Below are 23,850 nucleotides of genomic sequence, written 5' to 3'. Positions count from 1 at the left end.
GTGCTTGATATGATCCTGACGACCACAACCATCCATCTTATCCACGTAAAGCTGCCCGACACCACAACCACCACTCATCTCCTGGAGCAAACACACCTGCCACTGTTGGTGAGTACTGTACTAGAATGTTAACTTTCTATGATTTATTACATTGAATATTACCTTAAATTGATGAAATATAATATGAATGTTGCCTTGTGGTACTGTTTTTGTGTCATATTGGTATGTAAATGTGAATAAATTACAGATAAAACATTCAGTAAGCCCTCTGGAATGCAGCCTTATTTTCTCTATTTAAAGAATTATTCACATTATGCATCGACTGCGAGGAACGTATCCCACGCATATAACGAGGATAGGGTGTATTTTATATCCTCTGTGGAAAGAAATCTACTATTGTTTGTATATTTTTAAATGGTTTCAAGCACAGCATTCTGGTGAAATTTATCTGCCTCCTCAATTTAGGAGCCTTGAAGGATATACAACAAATACTGGCATTGCCAACAACATCCAAAACGTGGAAGTGAATAAATAAAAGTAGGTTTCTAATATAATTATCTGTATTAAACATTAAAGCAGAAGCTTGGAAGCAAGTTGGAGGAATGTTGCAGAAGCAAGAGGCGATAGCAGATAACATTACCCGAAGGAAACCACTGTACTCGGTAGATGATGTGGTTTGTTTCATTGCATTTAATAAGTTGTTCTATCTTTTTCTTTCTTTCTTTTTCAATCTTTTTATTAAATTTCATATATAAAAAAAAAACAACACAAAATAATGAATAGATTACAGATTCAATAAACTTGAGATTACATTAGTAATAGGATAATAATATCCTATTAAAACATCCATCAACAAAAGGTACATAAATCAATCAAGTCTATATAAATATATATGAAAAACAAAAATAATCGTCGAAAAAAGAAAAAAAAAAATTGAAATTATATATGAGAAAAAATATATAATGAAAAAAAATACTAAACTAAAACTAACATGGGCAATAATAGCACTTTATAAATATATAAAGGTGTCAAGAAAAGAACTCCAGAACTCCATACCTGAACAAGTATAAGTAGAGAAAAGGATCTGAAATAAGCCAAATTAATTCATATGAAAGTGTCGAATAAATGGTCCCCAGGTTTCTTCAAATTTAATTGAAGAATCAAAGATAGTGCTTCTGATTTTTTCCAAACTCAGATAAGAAATAGTTTGGGAGAACCACTGAAATGTAGTAGGAGGATTTACTTCTTTCCAGTAAGTTGTTCTATCAAGAGGAAAATATCCAAAAGTAATTTGATCCGAAGAAGCTAAACATATATAAAATCTTTTTTTTGACAATGTCCAGAGAAAAAAAGTCCAGAAAATATATTTTATTAAAACTTAGTAAGAATAATCAAATGCTATTTCATAGATGATCTCAGCATTTGAGAGTGGAGTCCCACTTCCCTCATTTTCACTCTACGTTATGCAGAAGGATCCATCAGACCATGATGCAATTTATGATGAAATCCTCAGTTGTTTGCTGCTTAAGATCAGTAGTCAGGTGTGTCAAAATGCTTCCTCATGAAGGACCACTGTCTTTTTTCCCATTGTTTCATTTTTGCGCAGAGTAGAGCCAGTACGTCCTTTGCCTCTCAACCTGTATTTGAATTTTAAAATGTGATAAAAATGGATTTGAACTTAATCTTTCCCTGGGTCCTACTGGCCAGATATAGTCAATTGTTTCAAATAAATTTGGTTTTAACTCAATCAGTTTGAGTGCCAGCCACTATCAGCATGGGATGTGCGAATTCAACAATGCAACATTATACAACACATACTTCCATGTGGGTTACCTATATGCAAAGTTGAAACAACGTTCCCATACATTTCTTGTGAGGATTATGGTCAAACGAGGAGGAAAACTCTTAAGCAAGTAAATAATGAGACAACCTGGCACCGTTTTCTGTATTGTGCATTTCTAACATTAAAACCTGATGTAAACAAATGCCCAGTATGCTTAATTTGACTGACACCTTTCAATTATGTGACATTCATATTTTCACTCTCTTCTTTTTCTTTAACCAAGTAGAATTAAAGAATAATAAAAAAGTCATTCCACCAAATGAGTTCATGCTAGATTTACTAATACAATTTCTTTCCTGTAGCTTTGCAAACTCAGTACTTTAGAAAGCTCCACCACTCTTACCGGCTCTCTTTCTCTCTCCGATGGAATACTTTGATATGCCTTTATCTGATCTGAAAAGGTATTTATGGCTGTTGTCATTTCAGTAACACACTTTATGTTTTAGTATTAGCTCTGTTCTTTTACAGATATCTTTCTGGCTTGTTGTCTCAGTCTTGGAACATCATTTTACTAATTGCCTTGTATTTATTACAAATGTTTTGTTTTAGCAAAATTGTCTTTAGATATTTCAAACTATTTATTTCTTAATCATCATTTACTTGATTGATTTAATGTATTGGTTCTGACCCCATTTATCTATCTGCTTCAAACGTAACACCATAATCTAAAATGAATCCAAACCTTCACAGTAGCCTCTTTTTCACATATTACTTAACATATTACTTAACATATTATTTTTAACATATTACTTGCAGCTGCATATTGCTATTTGTCTTAACTGACCATCACAGTTTGGCTCCCACCTTATGAGATCAATAAATATAATAATTCAAATCACTACCGAAGTATCCCAAGGCAGTATCCTATTGCCCATGATCTTCAACTGTTTCATGAATGACCTATTAACACCGGGCTGGAACTCAGGGTATTTACTAATGATTACACAGGTTACAACATCTTAACAAATAAAACAGCATATACCTACTATCGCAAGAACAAGCCAACATTTAGTTTTGGGCAAAAAAGCACCTATTCTAGACATTCACTGGCACTTCTGAAATTCCCTCAACATTTTCATACATACTATGGCTGAAGGAGATCTGAAGCTTGGCACCAGGTAGCAAATTACCATTTTCTAATATGTAAGCCTTTTTATCATCTGCATCAGAAATATTACTCTATATTCCATGCTTGGCCAGATGTTTGCAACTTCTCCAACATTTAAGATGCTCAAGACATTTCAAGGAATAGCTGGCTTGCATGATATGGCAAGGGGAGAGATTGCTGAACCTCTAGCTAGGAATGTATGTCCTCGTTGTCCACAGGAATGGGACCGGAGGATTGGAGGGAGGCTAATGTTGTCCCCTTGTTCACAAAAGGTAGTAGGGATAGTCCAGGTAATTACAGACCAGTGAGCCTTATGTCTGTGGTGGGAAAGCTGTTGGAAAAGATTCTTATAGGTAGTTATCTGTGGGCATTTATTTACCGCGCTGGTGCAGCAACCCTGAACTCAACAGATGCTTAGGATGGGAAACAGAAAATGCTGGAAGCAATATGCTATATTTTATAGTCAACGCACTCCCCAGGTTTTCCATGACTGCTAAAAATGACTTCCACCTCTTTGTCTTCACTATAAACAAATCTGAGGCACTTTCTACACCAAAGCTGCAGTTACTTAGGGCAGAACTTTCTTTTTTTAAATTAAATGACTGAATCATTAGGACTACAAATACTTACCACTTAACTTTTTGCATTTGGTTAATGGTATCTGGAAGAGGAGTATTACATGTTTCTGGCAGAAACAAAACTGCAATTGCTGCAAAAATTGTCAAAGCCGCTATTAAATTCAGTGACACATTTTCCTGATAAGCATCTGTTAAAAAAAAATGCACATTTACTTCAAAATGATCCTCAACAGATGCATATAACAAGCATGAGAGCTTCATGTAACTGAGGCCCAAATGCACTCAAAGCTATTTCCGCTGCATGTATATCCAAGTGATTTCCAATTTGGTTTATTTCCACAATGTCCCTGATTTGGCTGCTCTGTTATCTCTTGTCAATCAGGAGATGAGATGGGAAACTTTTTAGCACCTGAGGCCAAAAGCACAAGAACAACCCTTCACACAGCTTCACGGGCATAAATTAAATGATGGAAATTAGATAGATCTAAGATCGATTCTCAGGGGAATATGGGATAGAGATATGGGAACAGGATCATACTTTGGAATTTGGAAGCAGCCACCTGTCAGTGATCAAAGGGGGTTGACGGTTGGGATGTTTATGATTAGCAGTTATGGGTTCCAATAAAGTAATTGGCATGTGGTTCAGGATGGGTGAAGATGATCAGTTCTGGAGATAGGAAGTTTGAATAAAGTGGGTAGGGGGGCTATGGGAGAGGAGGTAATTAAGTAGAAGGGACTGACTTGTATATTTGCACTAGCCTCAGTCCCCTCAGGTACACCAAAAGCCTGCTTCCTTATGCATGAATGGCAGAGGCTACCCACATTTAAGCAAAATAAGAATGAAAAATGCATCTCTATGTGCCTAGGTCCAGTGTGCATTACACAATGGACACACAGGAAGTTAGAATGAAAACTAATGGAAATCTTCAGTTTTTATTCAGGAACTTTAATAGAATTGAACCAAGCAACTCACAAAGAAACAAAGCAATACATGTAACAAATGAAATGCTGAAGGAACTCAGCAGACCAGGCCGAGTTCCTCAGTATTTTGTGTGTGTTGCTTTTGGATTTCTAGGATCTGCAAATTTTCTCATTTTGTGACAAATAAGCAATGCTTTTTGAACAGTGAAAGCAGATCAGATCAGTACTCTTCCTGGCGCAGTCCTCACTTCATTGATGCTTACAGATCATGGAAGAGCTCAGGGTTACTAAGGGGTTTTGAACGTTCCCAGCCTACTTTGAAGCAGAAGGACAAACAGAAAGGTACAAAACTCCCCTGAGTGCAATCTGCCTAGACCTAAAAATGACCATGTTGGTCAAGCCAACAGGCAACTTTTCCTCCAGAATGGCCTATCCTCTCCTCCAATATGGAAAGTGTACTGTAAGTGGGAGTGTAACATCAGGTAGTCAGGGTCTGTAGGGAGAACACCAGTAATGCAGCCACATCCAGACTCCTCTCACTGTTGCTCTGAAATTCATTGTTAGACTCGTGGAGTCTACAGAATTTTAAATACAAGGAAGCCTTTCATTCTGCTTAAAGACCTCACTGCAAAGAAAAGACTGATAGCTCCATTAAGAAATTATTTAGAAAGCGTCAAACGTCCATACGGTTTATCAGTATAATGGTGATTAATTGTTGCCTTACCAAGCAAAAGAATGTAAGGTGAAATGACACTGCCGATCCTGGATGCCATTGAACTCACTCCGACACCTGTGTTTCTCAGTGGGGTCGGATACAGTTCAGCGGTGTAGATATAAACCATGTAAAAGGCACATGAAGTTCCAAATTTTCCAATTAACACCAGCACTGTAGCAACTATTAAGAGATCTAGAAGAAAAAGAAATAGCTGTAGACTGGATGGAAGATGCTCTAATTTGCAAGTATGGACTGTATACATCTGTCCCCATATTTGACACATGGCTTAATTTTCCCCAGTACGTGGTAGTTCCAATGCTAACAATCAAGCTCTGATGACTTTCCTCTGACATTAAAATTCATGGAAAAATAGCTCTCAAAGTGCAGGTTTCTGGTGACTGAGAACCTGTTTTGAAGATACACAAAACATACTATATTACTGTTAAACAATTTGGCTTAACGTAAGTGAGGTTCAGTAAACAACAGCATCTCATTTCCACAACAATAATAATTACAAATACTGATTCTACAGCACATTTACAAGAGACAAAGCAGCTTTAAGTTGACAATGGCAGATGGAAAAAACAGACACAGCCTTTGAGAGTGATATTGAGCATTTTGGAGATAGTAATTAGTCTTTTATAGGGTTGAAGCAGTTGTCAAAAGGGATATGTATGGTCTGGATATTAAAGTCAGAATTGGAGCACAGCTATTACAATATTGTAAGGCAAAATCTGGCAAAGGTAAATTTGCATCAGTTGTTTACAGATAGGTTTTCATCGGCAAGTTTGTGTCAGTCAAAAGTGAATTAATGAGGATTGATTGGATCATGTTCTCAAAAAGGTGAAAATATGGACATGGAACCCTGGATGTCAAGGGATATTGTGGGAGCCCAAAGATAAAGATACTGAGAAATGAAAATGAGATAACTTCTTTAGGAATATAGCAAATGTTGGGGTGGGGAGAACTTAAAAGGGAAATTAGGAGAATAAAGAGAGTGAAGTGAATATTACTGTTTGACAAGCATTTTGTGTATATTAGGGAAATCAGAATTTGGAATTGAGAATGCAATGCCTTTATGGGGATACTCTGATACTCTTAATTCAATAACATCCAAGATTTCTCCAGAAGAACTCTTGAATTGTCACTGCTTATTAGCAAGTGGATATGGAGCAAATGCTGGTAAATAATGTTGGTATAAATAGATTGTCAGCATGGACATGATGAGTGCAAAAACCGGTTTCTGTGATGCATGATTCTATAGTATTAGGAAAACCAAATGTCAAACGAGATAGTTTATAGAAGGTCGTAAATAAAGAAAGTAAAGTGAAATAATTTTTTATTATCGAAGTACATATATGTCATTATATACATATCTGAGATTCATTTCTCGCCAGGCATACTCAGCAGATCTATAGAATAGTCACTATAACAGGATCATTGAAAGATCAACTAGAGTGTAGAAGACAACAAACTATGCAAATGGAAATAAAATAAGCAGCAATAAATAATAAGATGAGGTAACAAGATAAAAAGTCTTAAAGTGAGATCATTGGTTGTGGGAACATATCAATGGATGGGCAAGTGAGTGTAGTTATGCCCTTTTGTTCAAGAGCCTAATAGTTGTGGGGTAGTAACTGTTCATGAACCTTATGGTGTGAGTCCTGAGGTTCTTGTACCTTCTATTTGATGGCAGCAGTGAGAAAAAAGCATGGCCTAGGTGATGGGGATCTCCGATGGTAGATGCTACTTTCCTACGACAGCATTTCATGTAGATGTGCTCAGTGGTTGGGAGGTTTTACCGTGATGCACTGAGGCAAATCCACTGCATTCTGTAGGATTTTCCATTCAAAGGCATTGTTGTTCGCATACCAGGTCATGATGCAGCCAGTGAATATACTGTCCACTACACAACTATAGAAGTTTGTCAAAATTTTGGATGTCATGCCGAAGCTCCACAGACTCAAAGGAAATATAGGTGCCTCTGTACTTTCTTCGCAATGAACTTAGGTGTTGGGTGCAGGCCAGAATCTCTGAAGTAGTAACACCCAAAAAATTTAAAGTTGCTAACCCTCTCCACCTCTGATCGTCTGTTGAGGACTAGCTCATGGACCTCTGGTTTTCCTCTCCTGAAGCCTATAAGCAGTCCCTTGGTCTTGCTGATATTGAACAAGAGGTTCTTATTATGATGTCACTCAGCCAAATATTCAATGGCAACCTAGCATGCCCATAACTCACTAATCCTAATCATACATCTTTGGAATTTAGGAGCAAACTGTAATAGGAGGAATCCCACACAGTCCTAGGGAGAACGTAGATACTCTTTAAAAAATGAGTGAAAACTGTTCTATCCAGATATATTTTAGCTGGTTTTCAATTGGTCATCATGATGTTCATAGAAGTGTAGGCAAGGCAGTAGGCTTCATTTGGACTCTCACGCACATCTGCAGAAGTCAAAATTTGGTCCAGCATCTCGATGTCATATCACCATTAAAATCAGTGAAGTTATTTGGTGGACAGAATGTGAAGACTTTCAGAGTTGGCATATTGTACCAGTATGCTAAAACCTCTCAGAAATACAGCTCCTGTATATTTCATCTGACCATGGGATACTACTTTATAATGTCTGTTAACAAATATCACAATAGGATCAATATAGAAGCAGTGTAAAATTTACGTGATGGGATGAGTTGAATGAAGAGCAGGACACTTCCGCCAAGAAAGAGAGCACCCGAAAGGCTGAACTTGCGTGAATATTTCCTGAGGAGAAGCCATGTTACTACGTTGGCTGGAATCTCTGAGGCAGCAAAGAGGAAACAATTGAGATAGTCATCGCCATGGAGATTCGGTATGTTCAATGTCAGGCCAAAGTATCCCATTGTTATAATCATCCTGCAAAAATAAATTCAAATACTTCATGTAAAACATTCTTATGTAATTTCTTTTATATTTTTTAGAATTTCTTTAACTACATTTCAAGTTGTTCAGAGAAGTTGTTGATCCGTGGCTTTTGCAGAATTATTTTAGTCACATTCACTAACATCAATAGAAATTTCTTAACTTGGCAGTAAAATAAATTGTACTGGAAGTTATCATGTTGTAAACTCCTCTGTTATCCTGGCAGAATTACCAGCTATTATCTACCCCACAAAAAATACTCTGGATAGGGGATAATCATAAAGTTAGGCAGGCTGAAAAAAAGTTATTAAATTTAACAGCATGATCAAATGAAATAAAACTGGAGAGCTGAAGTTAAATAAAATCTGATACCTATTAGGTTAATCCTACTACTAAAAGCATTTATGTCTATAACACCACACCCCAACTGCCCCAACCTACACCCTTTGCTTACTTGTCACAACTTTCAGCAATAACTTGTGTCCATCATCAAAATCACTGCAGTACAGTATATGTTAGTCAAATTGATGTAATAAATTCTTGCCCTACTTTTGCAAAATGTTACTAGATGCAAATCAATTTTTATCTAATGTGAGGCATGTTAAATCTAGCTGTTAAAATGGATAAATTTACCAGACATTAAAATGAGTATGAAGACCCAACTTAGTGGTGGTCTGGGTTAAAGTATTACTTCTCTTACAAAATGTAGTTGCAAACGTGGAAAAGGATAAAGCTGAGCCTGTAGTTTCACCAAACTGTTGTGGAACTCAAAGTGCTGTGAAAGGGGGAATTTGAGGACTAGAGTACCAAATTTGTTTCCAGACTTTCTTCAAGGTGCAAGGAGAGAGGAAGGAAGGACATAAAAGAGCAGTAGTAAAGCAGGTAAGTGATAGATTCTGCAGGTCTATTCTCTCCGAAATCTAAAGTGTTTTCCTTAAACATAAAGATCGGTTAGAATATCAGTGGAGAAGGAAAAACTGACTAAAACACTGAATCAATTAAGCACATTTCTAATGTTTTGTATATTTCTTTTGAAACACTTTATTGCAATTAGAGGTACAGCAGGCACTTCAGACCCACTGAATTGTGGCATGTGTAGATTACAATCAGAACTAAGATCAAAATATCACGGATGTCTTAGCTATATGGGAAAGAATGTGAAAGTACACGACAATTATAGTGAAATGAATTTGAGCTGGGAACACAGAATTATTAATGGTGTAATTCTGGGATAACACGTAGCAAGTATCAAAGAGTTCAGAGAGTAATGACAAAACCACTGGGAGCATTGATATGGTGGAGGATAAACAGCCAGAGGCTCTGGCTATAATGGTACTGATGGTATGTGAGGAAGCAGGAAAAATGTCTCGAATAGACAAGAGGACATCAAAAAGCATGACTTCAAAGACAGCAGTCTCCACTGTATATAGTGCAGGAGAACTTCAGATGTTTGCAAACATTCTACTTTATCTCCAGATTTTTAAAATCTACAGAATTTCTTATCTTACACTTCCAAAACTTTTTTCTCTTCCTCCTCTGTTTCCATTTTTCTTCTAATTATATCAAATTCTGGGGAGGAAATACAACTGCAAATACTGGAATTCAGAAATAAAAAAACTCGTGTAGTCAGCAGGTCAGCCAAGTAATGTTAAGGAAAATCAGGGATAATGCTTTAAGTTGAACTTTCATCAGAAGGATTAAAATGTTGAAATCAACCATTTGTAAGTTATAGAGAAAGTTGTTGTGGGGGAACAAAGAGAATAGAGGTGCTGTTAACTAAGAGAATGTGATGAAGGCTTCTTAATTTCACCTGATCTGTCTAGAAATCTCTGCTGCTTTGATTTGATACAAGTGGCCCATTTCACTGAAGGTTTAGATGTACATATGACCAATGAAACTAATGGTTAATCTAGAGATGATACAAATAAAAGGAGATGAATCAAAACTGAGGGGAGAGAAAAATAATAATGGGATTGTGAGATATGTATTTGTCATACTACCAATACCGCCAGTCTGTCCTACTTCTATCTCATGTTGCGAAAGCCCTCAGCCATTTTCTATTTCTGTATTTCTGCTCGTCTCCTCTCTTCACACCCATAACTTGTCCTCCTGACTGCCTCCATATCCAATAGTTCCCCTTCTAGAAATTCCACTGCTATTAATATGATAGAAGCACCAGACTTAAGTTCTCTTTCCCTTTCAGCATTTCTCTGTGACCTCCTGATTCAATCTTCCATCTCAGCCAACATACACAACCCTTGAAGAAGCTTCCTATGCAGTCTCAGGTAATGCAATTACCTCTTTCCAGCATCCAGTAGCCTAAACAGTCTTTCATTGAGGTAGTTAACTTGCATTTCATCCAAATTACTTTACAGCATTTGTTGCTAACAATCTTATTTTCTGCACATTGGTGAAGCCAAACACAGATCTAGTGATCACTTTACAGAATACCTCCATTCAGTCCACAAAGAGAGCCTGAAATTCCAGTTACCTGTCACTTTTATTCAATCTCCAACTTTAGACCCGTCTTTGGCTTCCTACAAGATTAATTAGCTTGGTAAGGGGATAATAAGCACATAGACTTAAAAGCAGAGGTAGATGGAATCCATCATGAATTTCTTGCAGGCCACGTGGACCCTTCAGTGAGAACTCTGTCAAATACATCCATGGCAGCTTGAAATCGTGCATTTACCAGAGACAAGCATTAACCGTTGTGGATACATGTTAAAAGAGATGAAATCCTTGAGAAACATGGTCACTGAGATATAAGCACCTATCAAGTGTCACCTATTTGTCAATAACCTGCTCACTGTTGATCAGATTGATCTTCATTTGAAACATTCAACTACAGACCTCAACGCCTTGGTAATGAATGCCACGGATCAGAGAAATTCTAGAGTTGAGGTTTAAATTGACAAGGCAGGATGAAACTATTATATCATTAGCCACTGGCGAAACCAAAATTTACAGAATTAATCTCCTGACTGAAAATTTACCTGGCTCAAGGGAATTTTGTTGTGACTGCTGGTGGTCAATCATTCCAGTCCCAGGATAATGTGGTATAATTTCCTCAAGGGAGTGTCATTGGCTAACCAGCTTCATTGTAAAAATCAGAAATGTGAATGTCTACTTATGATTGCTCAATGTTCAGTTTCACTTTCAATTCCTCAGCAAATGAAACAACTTAGGCCAGCAGGTAGCAAGAGCCAGACAACATTCAGACATGGTCCGATACGTACTTTCTACCTCCAAAGTGCTGGGCAATGACTGCCTTCAACAAGATTGTGCTTAATTACCTATCATTGACATTCAATACCATTACTACTGAACATCTTGGAGGTCATTAGAAGCCATAAACTCATCTGCATCACCTATACAAATGTTGTTGTCAAAGAGCAGGTCAGATTCATGATGTTCTGTGGTGAGCGATTCATTTCCCAAAATCTCAATGGCTTTCCAATATCCACATGGCGCACATGAGAAGTGTGGTAGAATTCTCTCCATTTGTGCAGACCAGTGCAACTCCAGCGCATTCTCACAATTTAACACCAACTAGAACCAAGTAGCTGACAAGTTTGGCACACCAGTCAGCACATTGAACATTCCTTGCCTCCAGCAGAGGCTTTAGTATGCACTAGTCACACAATACACAACCTTTAATCAGGTTGGCCACTTTGACAACACATCCCATCGAGGCCAGTAACTGCATGAAATACCTGCAACTGCAGTTTCTCAATGGCTCTCAATGTGTACATCTCTGTAGATCTCTTGATTTGAATACTTACCAGACCAGAACGTTAATGATGGTGATGGCTCGGATATTACAGGTTTTTGACAACTGAGTAAATGGAACAGATTTTACTTCATAATTCTTTATGTATTCAAGCTGGAAGAACAGCAGAGAATCAAAATTGCATTATCTTAGCAAAAAAATGTCTGTATTATTTTCCACATCCCTTAGTTCATGAGAATGATCCAGAAGATTGATTATTCACAATTTGCCTTGTGACTTTTTATGTGGATTTCCAGAAACATTGCAAGCATTTTTCACCACTTTCCAGAAGTAAGGATCATTCCTATTCTCAAATCACCAGCAATTCCTGCCTAGTGGCAAATGAATTTGAACACAATGATTCCTCTGGCTTTGTAAAATGAGCTGAAAATTCTCCTGATTTAAGTTTCAATAAGGTTCGAGACAAATACAAAAGCTAAATGTTTAATTGTATGAACTGTGCAAATGGTGCTTTTAAACTTAGTTAAAGGTTTTGTAGAACAGGACATTTTTTCAATAAAATGACTTTCAGCAGGAGACTCCACTTGTTACCATTGGTTGTCTTTTTTGAAGATTTCATAATAGTTCCACTATTTTGAAATAGCAACTCAATAGCTGATCGTTTTCATTCCCTTGCTATTACAAACCATGGAGTTCATTTCCACTAAAATAGTGGTTCATAAGATAAGGCCGAGGAGAAGGCTGCATGATCTGGAGAGGGAATGGAGAATCTACCTAGCCAAAGGTGAGAGAGTTATTGTAATACAGTATACTTCTTACAAAGTGATGGTACAAGGCAAAGGACATCTCTAAATTCCTATTAATTACAAAAATGATCCAGAAATAATTTTCTCCAAAGAGTATCATAACATACAATTCATATTGATCTTTTGATTTGTGCATTTAACATGTACAGCTGCATGTTTGTCAGAATATTTATGTTTTATTTTATGCATTGAAGCCCCAGCTGCAAATGTATATTGATTTGCTTATGGGCAGAGTCAATTTAGACTTGCCTGTGAAATTATTAATGGTCAAGTAGTCAGGTGAACACTCATTATCTGAACACGTGTGAGAAAAATGCTAAGGGAGTGGTATCTGTAGAATCAAACCAGATCAAGGAGTAAACACATTTTGAATGGAATAGAAATTGCAATAACTGAGAGAAGCATGTTGCTCTGTATTAAAGGACTGAAGAACCACAAAGAAACAAAAAGATACTATTGTCACAATACCTCAAGTTCACTGAAAATCTTCGGTGGTGGAGTGACACCATTTTTCTTTGCTATGTGTCGAATTACTGATTCAGCCTCCTTTACCTTTCCTTTAGACAGTAGCCAGCGTGGAGATTCTGGAATAAACCTAGAATTAAATGAGTTATTTTATAACATGATAATGAAGGCCAAAAGTCTTGAGAATTTACTATTAATATACTCCTTAATAATAAATATCCCGCCACTGTCTGTAAGGAGCTTGTACGTTCTCCACTTGACTGCATGGATTTCCTCCGGGAGCTCTGGTTTCCTCCCATATCCCAAAGAATTGCCAGTTGGTAGGCTAATTGGACATTGTAAATTGTCCCATGGTTAGGCTAGCATTAAACTGAGGGATTGCTGGGTGGCGTGTAATTTATTTATTTGTATGTCAATAAATAAATACATCAATCATGAAATTGTATTCAAATTTAGTAGCAGGCTCAGAAATTACAAAAGATTATGAGATGAGTGCTGTCTCATGTGGATTTTAACTTTTGAAAAAATAAACTGTAAAAGAACCACTGGTGAAAAACATTAATGGAAATCTTTCAGCAATAACACCAGAGTGAAAAATACCCACGTCAGAGTAATATTGCCATTAAATTAATACCTAAAAGGCACTACATAGTAGCATAAATATATAATCTTTTGTCTTGAAAATTCATCCTATTGAGCTAACTGTCAAAGAGAGTAGAATGTGTTTTTCCAGATTATGTTATATTGGAAAGCTGGCCAGGGATATATTGTGTCACATACATATAGGGACTAGAAAAATGTGATTAGAAATTCACCTGATCCATAACGGCAAATAAAGCTCAGCATATTCCAAATAAATCTAATTCCTGGGTTTAGATCTCAATCTATTTGTAGAAGTTCAAACATATTTTCATGAGGCAACATTTCAAATAATGCGTCATTCAATTTAGTGATGCTCTCAGCATTTTAGCCATGCAGCCAATACTTCAGGTCTAAATAAAGGTTGCCACTTTCACCTTTCACTAAGCCAAATATCTATTGTATGTGGTGAAGCTTCCTCAATAAAAGAAGGAAGTTTGTCCCTCTCCCATATTTTCTTGCAACATGGTCAGAAGCCATTTGGCCCCTCAAGTCCATGCTGATCCATAAAGCCATCCATTCTCCACTAATTATCCTATATCCTATCCTTGCCATATTCCCATTGACTCTCCTATGAATCTATCATTTACTAATATATTAGGAGCAATTTACAGTGGCAAATTTACCTATCTATGCCGAAGAAGAAAAACAGAGCATGTGCCGGACACGCACATGAATATAGCAAAAGAACAAGCTCCACACAAGCAGTAAGGTGGATAATAGGTATGAGTTTAGTACACCATTCTAATGCTGTGCTGAAGTCACACACAATGTTCAAAGTGAGGTTACTTTGACAATGATATTGCAGTGAAGCACTATTCTGTCAACTATTCTGCATTCCAATCTCCATATTCACTTTGAGGCTGCAATCCACAAATGGATAAACAAATATATGAATTAAAAATTCAGAATCAGTAGGTTTTCTTTTTTGCTTTTCCATCAATCTTATTTGCTAATAATGATGACATAATTGCTACTGGATGTAGAAGCCAGAATAGCTTTGGCAAGGGGAAAGGTGAAGTCACAACATCTCAATTTAGGGTAAGTGTCAAATAGCACATCTTATAAATGTGATAAAGTTGTAAGGACCTGTAAAGCAATTTGAATTTGGGAGGAATCCAACTAACCCCAATGCAAAGATTGATTCAATATTGTGGGCACTTGGCATAATCAAGGTGATGTTATTACACAGCTGAAGTTAATTTCAGACCCAGCCTCATTGGTTAGAGACATCCAGCAATATATGATCATATCCCGTTGATTAAATGTGTTTAAAATTGAAATGTTTACATACCACCACAAAGGAATGTAGAACAAACAGCAGAGAGCCAGGGTCACTGTTAGAGTCCGCCATTCTCTTATGAAATATGCAACAAAGGGCAGGAACATGTAGCCTAAGGAAAAAAAGACACCAACTCCAATTGTAGAGTAGGTAATCCGCATGGATTCCGTAAGAAGTTCAGATCCTGCAAGAAGAATACAACCAGGTTCAGGGCACCGTGAGCTTACATTGATTGAATGTCACTCTGAAACATTGACAGTGATGTGATCATAGAACGTCAATAGAACATTGAAATCTAATGCACATTACAGGCCTTTTCACCTACAATGTTGTGCCGACCAGGTAACCTTCTCTGAAAAATGCCTAGAAATACCCTACTACATAGCCCTGCATTTTTCTAAGCTGCATGTATTTATCCGAGAATTTCTTAAAAGACCCTATTGTATCTACCTCCTTCACTGTGGTTCAGCAAACGTAAATAGTTTTGGAGCTAAACTGAGCCACACAATCATAAAGTGTGTATAAAAAAGTATTCACCTCCTTGGAAGTTTCCATGTTTTATTGTTTTACAACATAGAATCTCAGTGGACTTAATTTGGCTTTTTTTGACACTAATCAACAGAAAAAAGACTTGTGTCAAAGTGAAAACAGAGCTCTACAAAGTGATCTAAATCAATTGCAAATATAAAATACAAAATAATTGATTGCATGAGTAAACATCCCTTTAATGTGACATACCAAATCTCACTGGAAGCATCAATTGGTTCTAGAAGTCACATAATTACTTAAATGGAAATCTCCATGTGCAGTTAAAAAGGCATTTCAATTGAGTGTAGTAAAAATAAACCAGTATTGAAAGGTCCAAATTCTGGCGAGTCAGTATCCTGGCAAAAACTACACCGTGGAGATAAAAGAACACTCCAAGCAACTCTGCAAAAAGGTTATTGAAAAGCAGAAGTCAGGAGATGGATACCGAAGATACCTGGAGTACAGTTAAGTCTATCATCAAGAAATGGCAAAATATGGCACAGCTGCAAATCTGCATTGAGCAGGCTGTCCTCAAAAACTAAGTGACTGGACAAGAAGGGGTGTAGTGAGGGAGGCCACCAAGAGATCTACGACAACTTTGGAGAGTTACTAGCTTCAGTGGCTGAGATGGAAGAGACTGTGCATACAACAACTGTCGCCCAGGTGCTTCACCAGTTACGGATTTATGGGAGAATGACAAAAAGAGAAAGCTACTGTTGAAAAAAAACCTCACATGGAATCTCAGTTAGAGATTGCCAGAAGGCATGTGGGAGAATCTGAAGTCAGCTGAAAGAAGGTTCTATGGTATGAGAAAACCAAAATTGAGCTTTTCAGCCATCAGGCTAAATGTTATGTTTGGCATAAGCCAAACACCACACATCATCAAAACACACCATCCCTACTGTGAAGCATGGTGGAGGTTGCATCAGACTGTGGGGATGCTTCACTGCGGCAGGCCCTGGAAGGATACTGAAGATAGAGGGTAAAATGAATACAGCAAAATACAGGGAAATCCCTAGAGGAAAACTTGATGCAATTTGCAAGAGAACTGCAACTTGGGAGAAGATTTCTTTTCCAGCAAGACAATGACCCCAAGTATAAAGCCAAAGCTACACAGGAATAACTAATAGCAAAAAAGTTAATGTCCTGGAGTGTCCAAGTCAGAATCTACAAATGTAATTGAGAATCTGTTGCTGAACTTGAAAAGGACCGTTAACTCACAATCCCCATGCAATCTGACAGAGCTTGAGGAGTTCTGTAAAGAAGAATGGGGCAAAATTGCAGTGTCCAGAGGTGCAAAGCTGACAGACTCAAGGCTGTAATTGCTGCTAAAGATGCATCTACTAAATACCGACCTGAAGGAGGTGAATACTTGTGCACTCGGTTATTTTGTGTTTTATATTTGTAATTAATTCCTTAAGGTTTTTATGCTCTTAATGGCATGTGCCTCAAATAACCTCTGACAACCAAGTTCAGCTCCTGGCCTTCATGTGTGGTTTAGCTACTAACCCCAGCAGAACTGTTTCTTCAGACAGGAGAAGGGGCAAAGGCAGGTTACTGTATCGGTCTATGCTGTTCCGTTGGGTCCATCAGATGCGTGGAGTGGAGGAGCTTTTTCTCAATATCTTACTGCCCTGGCTTGCACAACTGGACAGCTGTGACACAACATGGTTGACCCTGACCGACAGTGATCTCAATTCAGATCACTTTGTAGAGATCTGTTTTCACTTTGAGATGGAATTTGACAAGAGTCTTTTTCTGTTGATCAGTGTAGATCCATTGTGATTAAATGTTGTAAAACAATAAAACAGAAGAACTTCTGGGGGGGGGGCGGGGGCGGGGTTGTGGTGGTGAATACTTTTTATAGGCACTGTAGGTATAAAGTGAGCAGAGCCCAGTGGTGTACCTGTGCTAATGGTGAGTATGGAGGATATGTTATTGCCAATCTGTACGGACTGGGCTCTGCCTGTAAGATAGTTCTAGTTCAAGTTCAACTTTAATTGTCATTCAACCAAACCAAATTGAGAATCCAGTAGCACAGGGAGGAACTGAGGCTAAGATCTGGGAGCTTGCTGATGAGTTTCAGGGTGATGACAAGCGTTAATGCTGAGCTGTATTCATTGAAGAGCATCTTGATGGATGCATTTTTTTATCTCTTGGAATCAAAGAAGAGGAGATGCAGACAGGACCAAGGAATACAGACAGTGAGTGAGGTGGTAATATTATTAAAATGAGGCAAAGATTTAAAAGAGGAGACTAACACCAATAAAAATGTGGCAAATAGAGGGACAAAGATGAAATTCTGGATGGTGTGGGTTCTCCTTGTTGTTGTGCTCCATGGTGGGGAGGGATTTTCCTGTGATAGACTGGGCTACATCCACCACTTTTTGTAGGATTTCCCATTCTTGGGCATTGGTGTTTCCATACCGGGCCGCGATGAAGCCTGTCAGAATACTCTTCACTGTGCACCTATAGAGGTTTGTCAAAAGTTTAGATGACATACCGAATCTGGAGAAACTTCTCAGAAAGTAAAGGTGCTGTTGTGCTTTCATTTTAACGGCACTTACATGCTAGTCCCAGGACAGATCCTCTGAACGCTAAGGAATTTAAAGTTAATGACCTCCTCCAGCTCCGATCTTCTAAAGAGGACTATCTCATGGACCTTCAGTTTCTTTCCCCTATAGTCAATAATCAGCTCGATGGCTAGAACATCCTGTATTTGGGAAGGATGTTTAGCAGTTATGCTAAGAAGAAAAAGTCAAAACCAACATAAAAGTCAAAAAGAAGGCATATAATAATATAATATAATATAAGGCGTTGGGAGCGTTGTCCCAGACAGCTACATCTGCACCCGGTGCATCGAGATGCAACTCCTAAGGGACCAAGTTAGGGAACCGGAGATGCAGCTCAATGACTTTCGTCTAGTCAGGGAGAGTGAGGAGGTAATAGTGAGGAGTTGCAGGCAGGTGGTCACTCTGGGGCCACGGGGGACAGAGAAATGAGTCACAGTTAGGATAGGGAAGGGGAAGAGTCAGGTACTGGAGAGTACCCCTGTGGCTTTACCCCTTGACAATAAGTACTCCTGTTCGGGGTGGACAGTCTACCTGGGGGAAGCGACAGTGGCTGTGCCTCTGGCACAGAGTCTCACCCTGTGGCACAGAAGGGTAGGGAAAGGAAGAGAAAGGCAGTAGTAATAGGGGACTCTATAGTCGGGGGTCAGACAGGTGATTGTGAGGATGCAGGAAAGAAACTCGGATGGTAGTTTGCCTCCCAGGTGCCAGGGTCCGGGATGTTTCTGATCGCGTCCAAGATATCCTGTGGTGGGAGGGAGAACAGCCAGAGGTCGTGTACATATTGGTACCAATGACAGAGATAGGAAAAGGGAAGAGGTCCAGAAAGAAGACTACAGGGAGTTAGGAAGGAAGTTGAAAAGCAGGATCTCAAACGTAGTAATCTCGGAATTACTGCCTGTGCCACGTGACAGTGAGAATAGGAATAGAATGAGGTGGAGGATAAATGCATGGCTGAGGAAATGGAGCAGGGTGCAGGGATTCACATTTCTGGATCATTGGGAGATCTTTTGGGGCGGGTGTGACCTGTACAAAAAGGATGGGTTGCACTTGAATCCCAGGGGGACCAATATCCCGGCGGGCAGGTCTGATAGAGCTGTAGGGTTTAAACTCGTCTGGTAGTGGGGTGGCAATCAGAATGTGAGTGCAGGGATTAGGTAGAAGGACAAGGGCATGATGCTAAGAGTTCTGAGTTGATGAGGAAGGACAGGTAGGGGTTGAAACATAATTGTAGCCAGTAAAAGGGGTTGAAATGTGTCTATTTCAATGCCCGGAGTATTAGGAACAAGCAGGATGAACTTAGAGCATGGATTAATATGTGAAACTACCATGTTCTGGCCATTACTGAAACTTGGATGGAAGAAGGGCAGGATTGGATGATGCAGGACCTGGGGTTCAGGTGTTTTAAAGGGAATAGCATGGGAGGGTAGAAAAGGGGAGGGGGTGGCATTGCTGGTGACGGCTATAGAAAGGGAGGATGCTGCAGAGGGAATCTCCACTGAGTCGGTCTGGGTGGAAGTCAGAAATAGGAAAGGATCAATCACTGTGCTGGGAGTAGTCTATAGGCCCCCAAATATCCCTCGGGACACAGGGCAGATACGTAGGCAGATTTTAGAATGGTGCACAAAATACAGGGTAGTAGTTATGGGTGATTTCAACTTCCCTCATACTGACTGACACCTCCTTAGTGCAAGGGAGATAGATGGGGTTGAATTTTTCAGGTGTGTTCAAGAAGGATTCCTGACACAGTATGTGGACCAGCTGATGAGAGGAGAGGCTATACCGGATCTAGTTCTGGGTAACGAACCTGGTCAGGTGACAGACCTCTTGGTGGGGGAGCATTGGTGAGAGTGACCACAACTCCCTTTGCTTCAGCATAGCTATAGAAAGGGATAAAAACAGACAAAATGGTAAAGTGCTTAAGTGGGGAAGTGCTAACTTTGAAGGGATGAGGCAGGAACTAGCGAGAGGCAACAAGAGAAATTGATGAGGGTAGGGCAGAGGATGTGGTCTACATGGACTTTAGCAAGGCATTTGACAAGGTCCCTCACGAGAGACTCATCCAGAAAGTCATGAGGCATGGGATTAGTGGAACCTTGGCTGTTTGGATAAAAAATTGACTTAAAGGAAGAAAGCAGAGGGTAGTTGTGGAAAGAACGTATTCTGCCTGGAGGTCGGTGACTAGTGGAGTGCCGCAGGGATCTGTCCTGGGACCCCTGCTGTTTGTGATTTTTATAAATGACCTGGATGTCGAGGCGGAAGGATGGGTGAGTAAGTTTGCGGATGACACGATGATTGGAGGAGTTGTGGATGGAGCTGTAGGTTGTCGAAGGTTACGAGAGGATATAGACAGGCTGCAGAATTGGGCAGAAAAATGGCAGATGGAGTTTAATCCGGACAAATGTGAGGTGATGCATTTTGGAAGGACGAACCAGAAGACTGAGTACAGGATTAATGGTCAGATACTTAAGAGTGTGGATGAACAAAGGAACATTGGGGTTCAAATCCATACATCCCTCAAGGTCGCTGTGCAGGTTGATAGGGTAGTGAAGAAGGCCTATAGGATGCTAGGCTTCATTAACAGGGGGATTGGGTTCAAGAGTAGAGAGATCATGTTGCAACTCTATAAATCTCTGGTGAGACTGCATTTAGAGTATTGTGTTCAGTTCTGGTCACCTCATTATAGGAAGGATGTGGAAGCTATGGAGAGGGTGCAGAGGAGATTTACCAGGATGTTGCCTGGTTTGGAGAACAAGTCATATGAAGCAAAGTCAGCAGAGCTGGGACTTGATAGAGGTCTACAAGATTATGAGAGGCATAGATAGGGTGGATAGTCAGAATCTCTTTTCCAGGGTACCAATAGCACACTCCAGAGGGCATATGTACAAAATTAAGGGAGGGAAGTTTAGGGGAGACATCAGGGGTAAGTTTTTTCTTTACACTGAGGGTCGTGAGTGCCTGGAATGACTTGCCAGGGATGGTAGTGGAGGCTAAAACATTAGGGGTATTTAAGAGTCTCTTGGACAGGCACATGGATGATAGAAAAATGGACAGTTATGGGGTAGTGTGGGTTTAGTAATTTTTTTAAGGATTATATGGGTTGGCACAACATGGAGGGCTGAAGGGCCTGTACTGTGCCGTAGTGTTCTATGGTTAAAAGAGCAAAAATAGTGAGAAGTTAGGGGGTAGTCCACATTGCCCGGTCATATCCAATACAAATTAGTTTAAAGAGGAAAGGCATCCCCAGAAGACAAATTGGGGTACTTTACTGAAGTACATAGGGGTGCAATAGGTAAAGGAAGGGTGAATTAAACCAAAAGTATTTTAATTAAGCAAGAGCCAAAGGAAGAATCCTTTCTGGAGATAAACAAATTCTGCCCCAACTAAACCTCTCCTACTAAGGGTATGCCAATCAATATCAGGAATATTGAAGTCACCCATCTCATTCTATTTTCTATGTTCATTTGAATATTCATCCCTGGACACAAGATTGAAGTGTGTGCATATTTCCACCCATATAAAGCCTTTGTTACCTTTGTTTTTGCTGCATTCCTTCTTCCCAAGTTCCTCCCCTTCGTCTGACTGAACAAGGCTTAATCCTGATCAAAGCCTCATTTCCTTCACATCTCTGACTTAGCTGAGAGGACTATTGAATTGAATTGACTTTATTTCTTACATCCTTCACATGCATGAGGAGTAAAAATCCTTTTGTTATGTCTCCATCTAAATGTGCAATGTGCAATTTAGAGTAATTTATAACAAACAGTATGTAGAACAGGTCAGTCAATACAACATAGAAATAGAATTGTATCAGCATGAATTAATCAGTCTGATAGCCTGGTGGAAGAAGCTGTCCTGGAGCCTGTTGGTACTGGCTTTTATGCTGTGGTACCATTTCCTGGGTGGTAACAGCTGGAACTGGCTTGCCTGTCTGCACCACTGTCTGCGATTGATGGAAGTACAGTTCCCATACCAGGCAGTGATGCAGCCAGTCAGGATGCTCTCAGTTGTGCCCCTGCAGAAGCTTCTTAGGATTTGGGGGCCCATACCAAACTTCCTCAACCGTCTGAGGTGAAAGAGGCGCTGTTGTGTCTTTTTCACCACACAGCCGGTGTGTACAGACCAAGTAAGGTCCTCGGTGATGTAAATGCTGAGGAATTTAAAGCTGTTTACCCTCTCAACACCAGATCAATAGATGTCAATAGGGATTAGCCCATCTGCAATCCTGCTGTAATCCACATCCAGCTCTTTTGTTTTTGTGACATTGAGGGAGAGATTGTTTTCTTGACACCACTTTGTCAGAGAGATGACCTCTTCCCTGTGGGCCACCTCATTCTTGTTTGAGATTAGGCCAATAGATGTAGTATTGTTGGCAGATTTATTTAGCAGATTAGAGCTGTGGGTGGTGACACAGTCATGCAATTACAGGGAGTAAAGGAGAGGATTTAGTACACAGCCCTGAGGGGCTCCTGTGTTGAAAGTCAGAGGTGTGGAGGTAAGGGATCCCACTTTTACCACCTTCCTGCAATCTGACAGGAAGTCCAGGATCCAGCTGCACGAGGCAGGGTCAAAGCCAAGGTCTCTTAGCTTCCTGTCAAGCCTGGATGGAATTATGGTGTTGAATGCCGAACTATGGTCCAAGAAAAGCATTCTCACATAAGCATCCTTCATCTCCAAATGTGTAAGGATACTATGTAGAGCAGTGGCTATTGCGTCATCTGTCGATCGGTTGTGTCAGTAGGCAAATTGTAGCAGGTCCGGTTTGGGTGGTAACAAGCTGCAGATGTAATGTAAAGTTTGCAAGTTCATTATCAAAACTAAAGAAGGTAGGATTACAAGTACGAAGAAAGATGCAAAGCAGCTTCATTAGGATGTGGACACGTTGAATTAGTGGGTCAGAACATGGCATATGGAATACAATGTGGAAAAATATGAGGTGATCTACTTTGGTGCACATAATGGAAAAGGATAATATTGAAAAATGGTGATAAATTAAATACTGCTGTTGATCAAATGGATCTGCAGATACATTTACATTTGCTGAAGGTCAACAACCAGGAGCAGAAAACAACTGAAAGGGCAATTGGTATTATAGTTATTATTACAATAAATTTAATTCAGGAGTTTGCAAGTCTTAATACAATTGTAGGAGGCTTTGGTGAGGCCATACTTGTATATTGCACATAACTTTGGCCTCCTCGTCCAATAACGGATGTAGTTGCCAAAGAGGGAGTGAAGTGAAGATTTACTGAACAGGTTCCAGAGGTGGTGACTTTGTCATACAAGGACAGATGAAGTTAACCGGAACAACAACCTCCAGAAATCAGAAAATTGACAGGAGAGCTCCTCAAAATACACAAATTTGGCTCTGTACTTGATAGATCTCTAGCAAAATAAATGATACAGAGTTTGAGCTTGTTCCTATTTTCTAGTTACTGGAACTTCATGCCAAGAGTCACAGAATCATTAAATTTAGAAAAAGATAGACTGAATAGCATAGAAACTCACCTAGAACAAAGGCGGCCACATAATTTGAAATATCACCTAGACCTCTGAAGAAATTAATTAGACTGAAGATTTCCAAGTTCGGTGAGAATGCGAGAAGAATATTGAATGTAATTTGTACTGCCATTGTCGCAAACATAACAATTTTCCTCCCAAACCTGGAAAATAGAATAAACATATTTACTGACAAAAATATATATAAATGTACACATATAGCTCAACATATTCTAAAATCACGCCTAAATACTCATTTTGTCTG

The 23,850-nt window shown here is 39.2% G+C and overlaps 1 protein-coding gene across 3 annotated transcripts in view; it reads right to left on the bottom strand.

Moving 5' to 3' along the window:
* Positions 1 to 783: 783 nt before the first annotated feature.
* The window catches only part of LOC132405628 (organic cation/carnitine transporter 2-like), a 42,034-nt gene continuing 18,967 nt past the window's right edge, over positions 784 to 23,850 (bottom strand). Inside the window, exons 3-11 of one of the 3 annotated variants that reach the window (XM_059990588.1) lie at positions 23,595 to 23,749; positions 15,001 to 15,172; positions 13,071 to 13,197; positions 11,849 to 11,949; positions 7,843 to 8,057; positions 5,175 to 5,357; positions 3,582 to 3,717; positions 2,187 to 2,236; positions 787 to 1,637 (exon numbers count right to left, since the gene is read on the bottom strand). In XM_059990588.1, the coding sequence (XP_059846571.1) occupies position 2,236; positions 3,582 to 3,717; positions 5,175 to 5,357; positions 7,843 to 8,057; positions 11,849 to 11,949; positions 13,071 to 13,197; positions 15,001 to 15,172; positions 23,595 to 23,749 (1,090 nt within the window). In that variant the 3' untranslated portion in view covers positions 787 to 1,637; positions 2,187 to 2,235. Of the gene's footprint in view, positions 1,638 to 2,186; positions 2,237 to 3,581; positions 3,718 to 5,174; positions 5,358 to 7,842; positions 8,058 to 11,848; positions 11,950 to 13,070; positions 13,198 to 15,000; positions 15,173 to 23,594; positions 23,750 to 23,850 lie in introns of all 3 variants that reach the window. The other 2 variants (XM_059990587.1, XM_059990590.1) reach the window with 2 other exon arrangements.

Source organism: Hypanus sabinus, chromosome 15 (assembly GCF_030144855.1).
Source record: "Hypanus sabinus isolate sHypSab1 chromosome 15, sHypSab1.hap1, whole genome shotgun sequence".
Lineage (NCBI taxonomy): Eukaryota > Metazoa > Chordata > Chondrichthyes > Myliobatiformes > Dasyatidae > Hypanus > Hypanus sabinus.
This window is presented reverse-complemented; position numbering and strand designations above follow the sequence as displayed.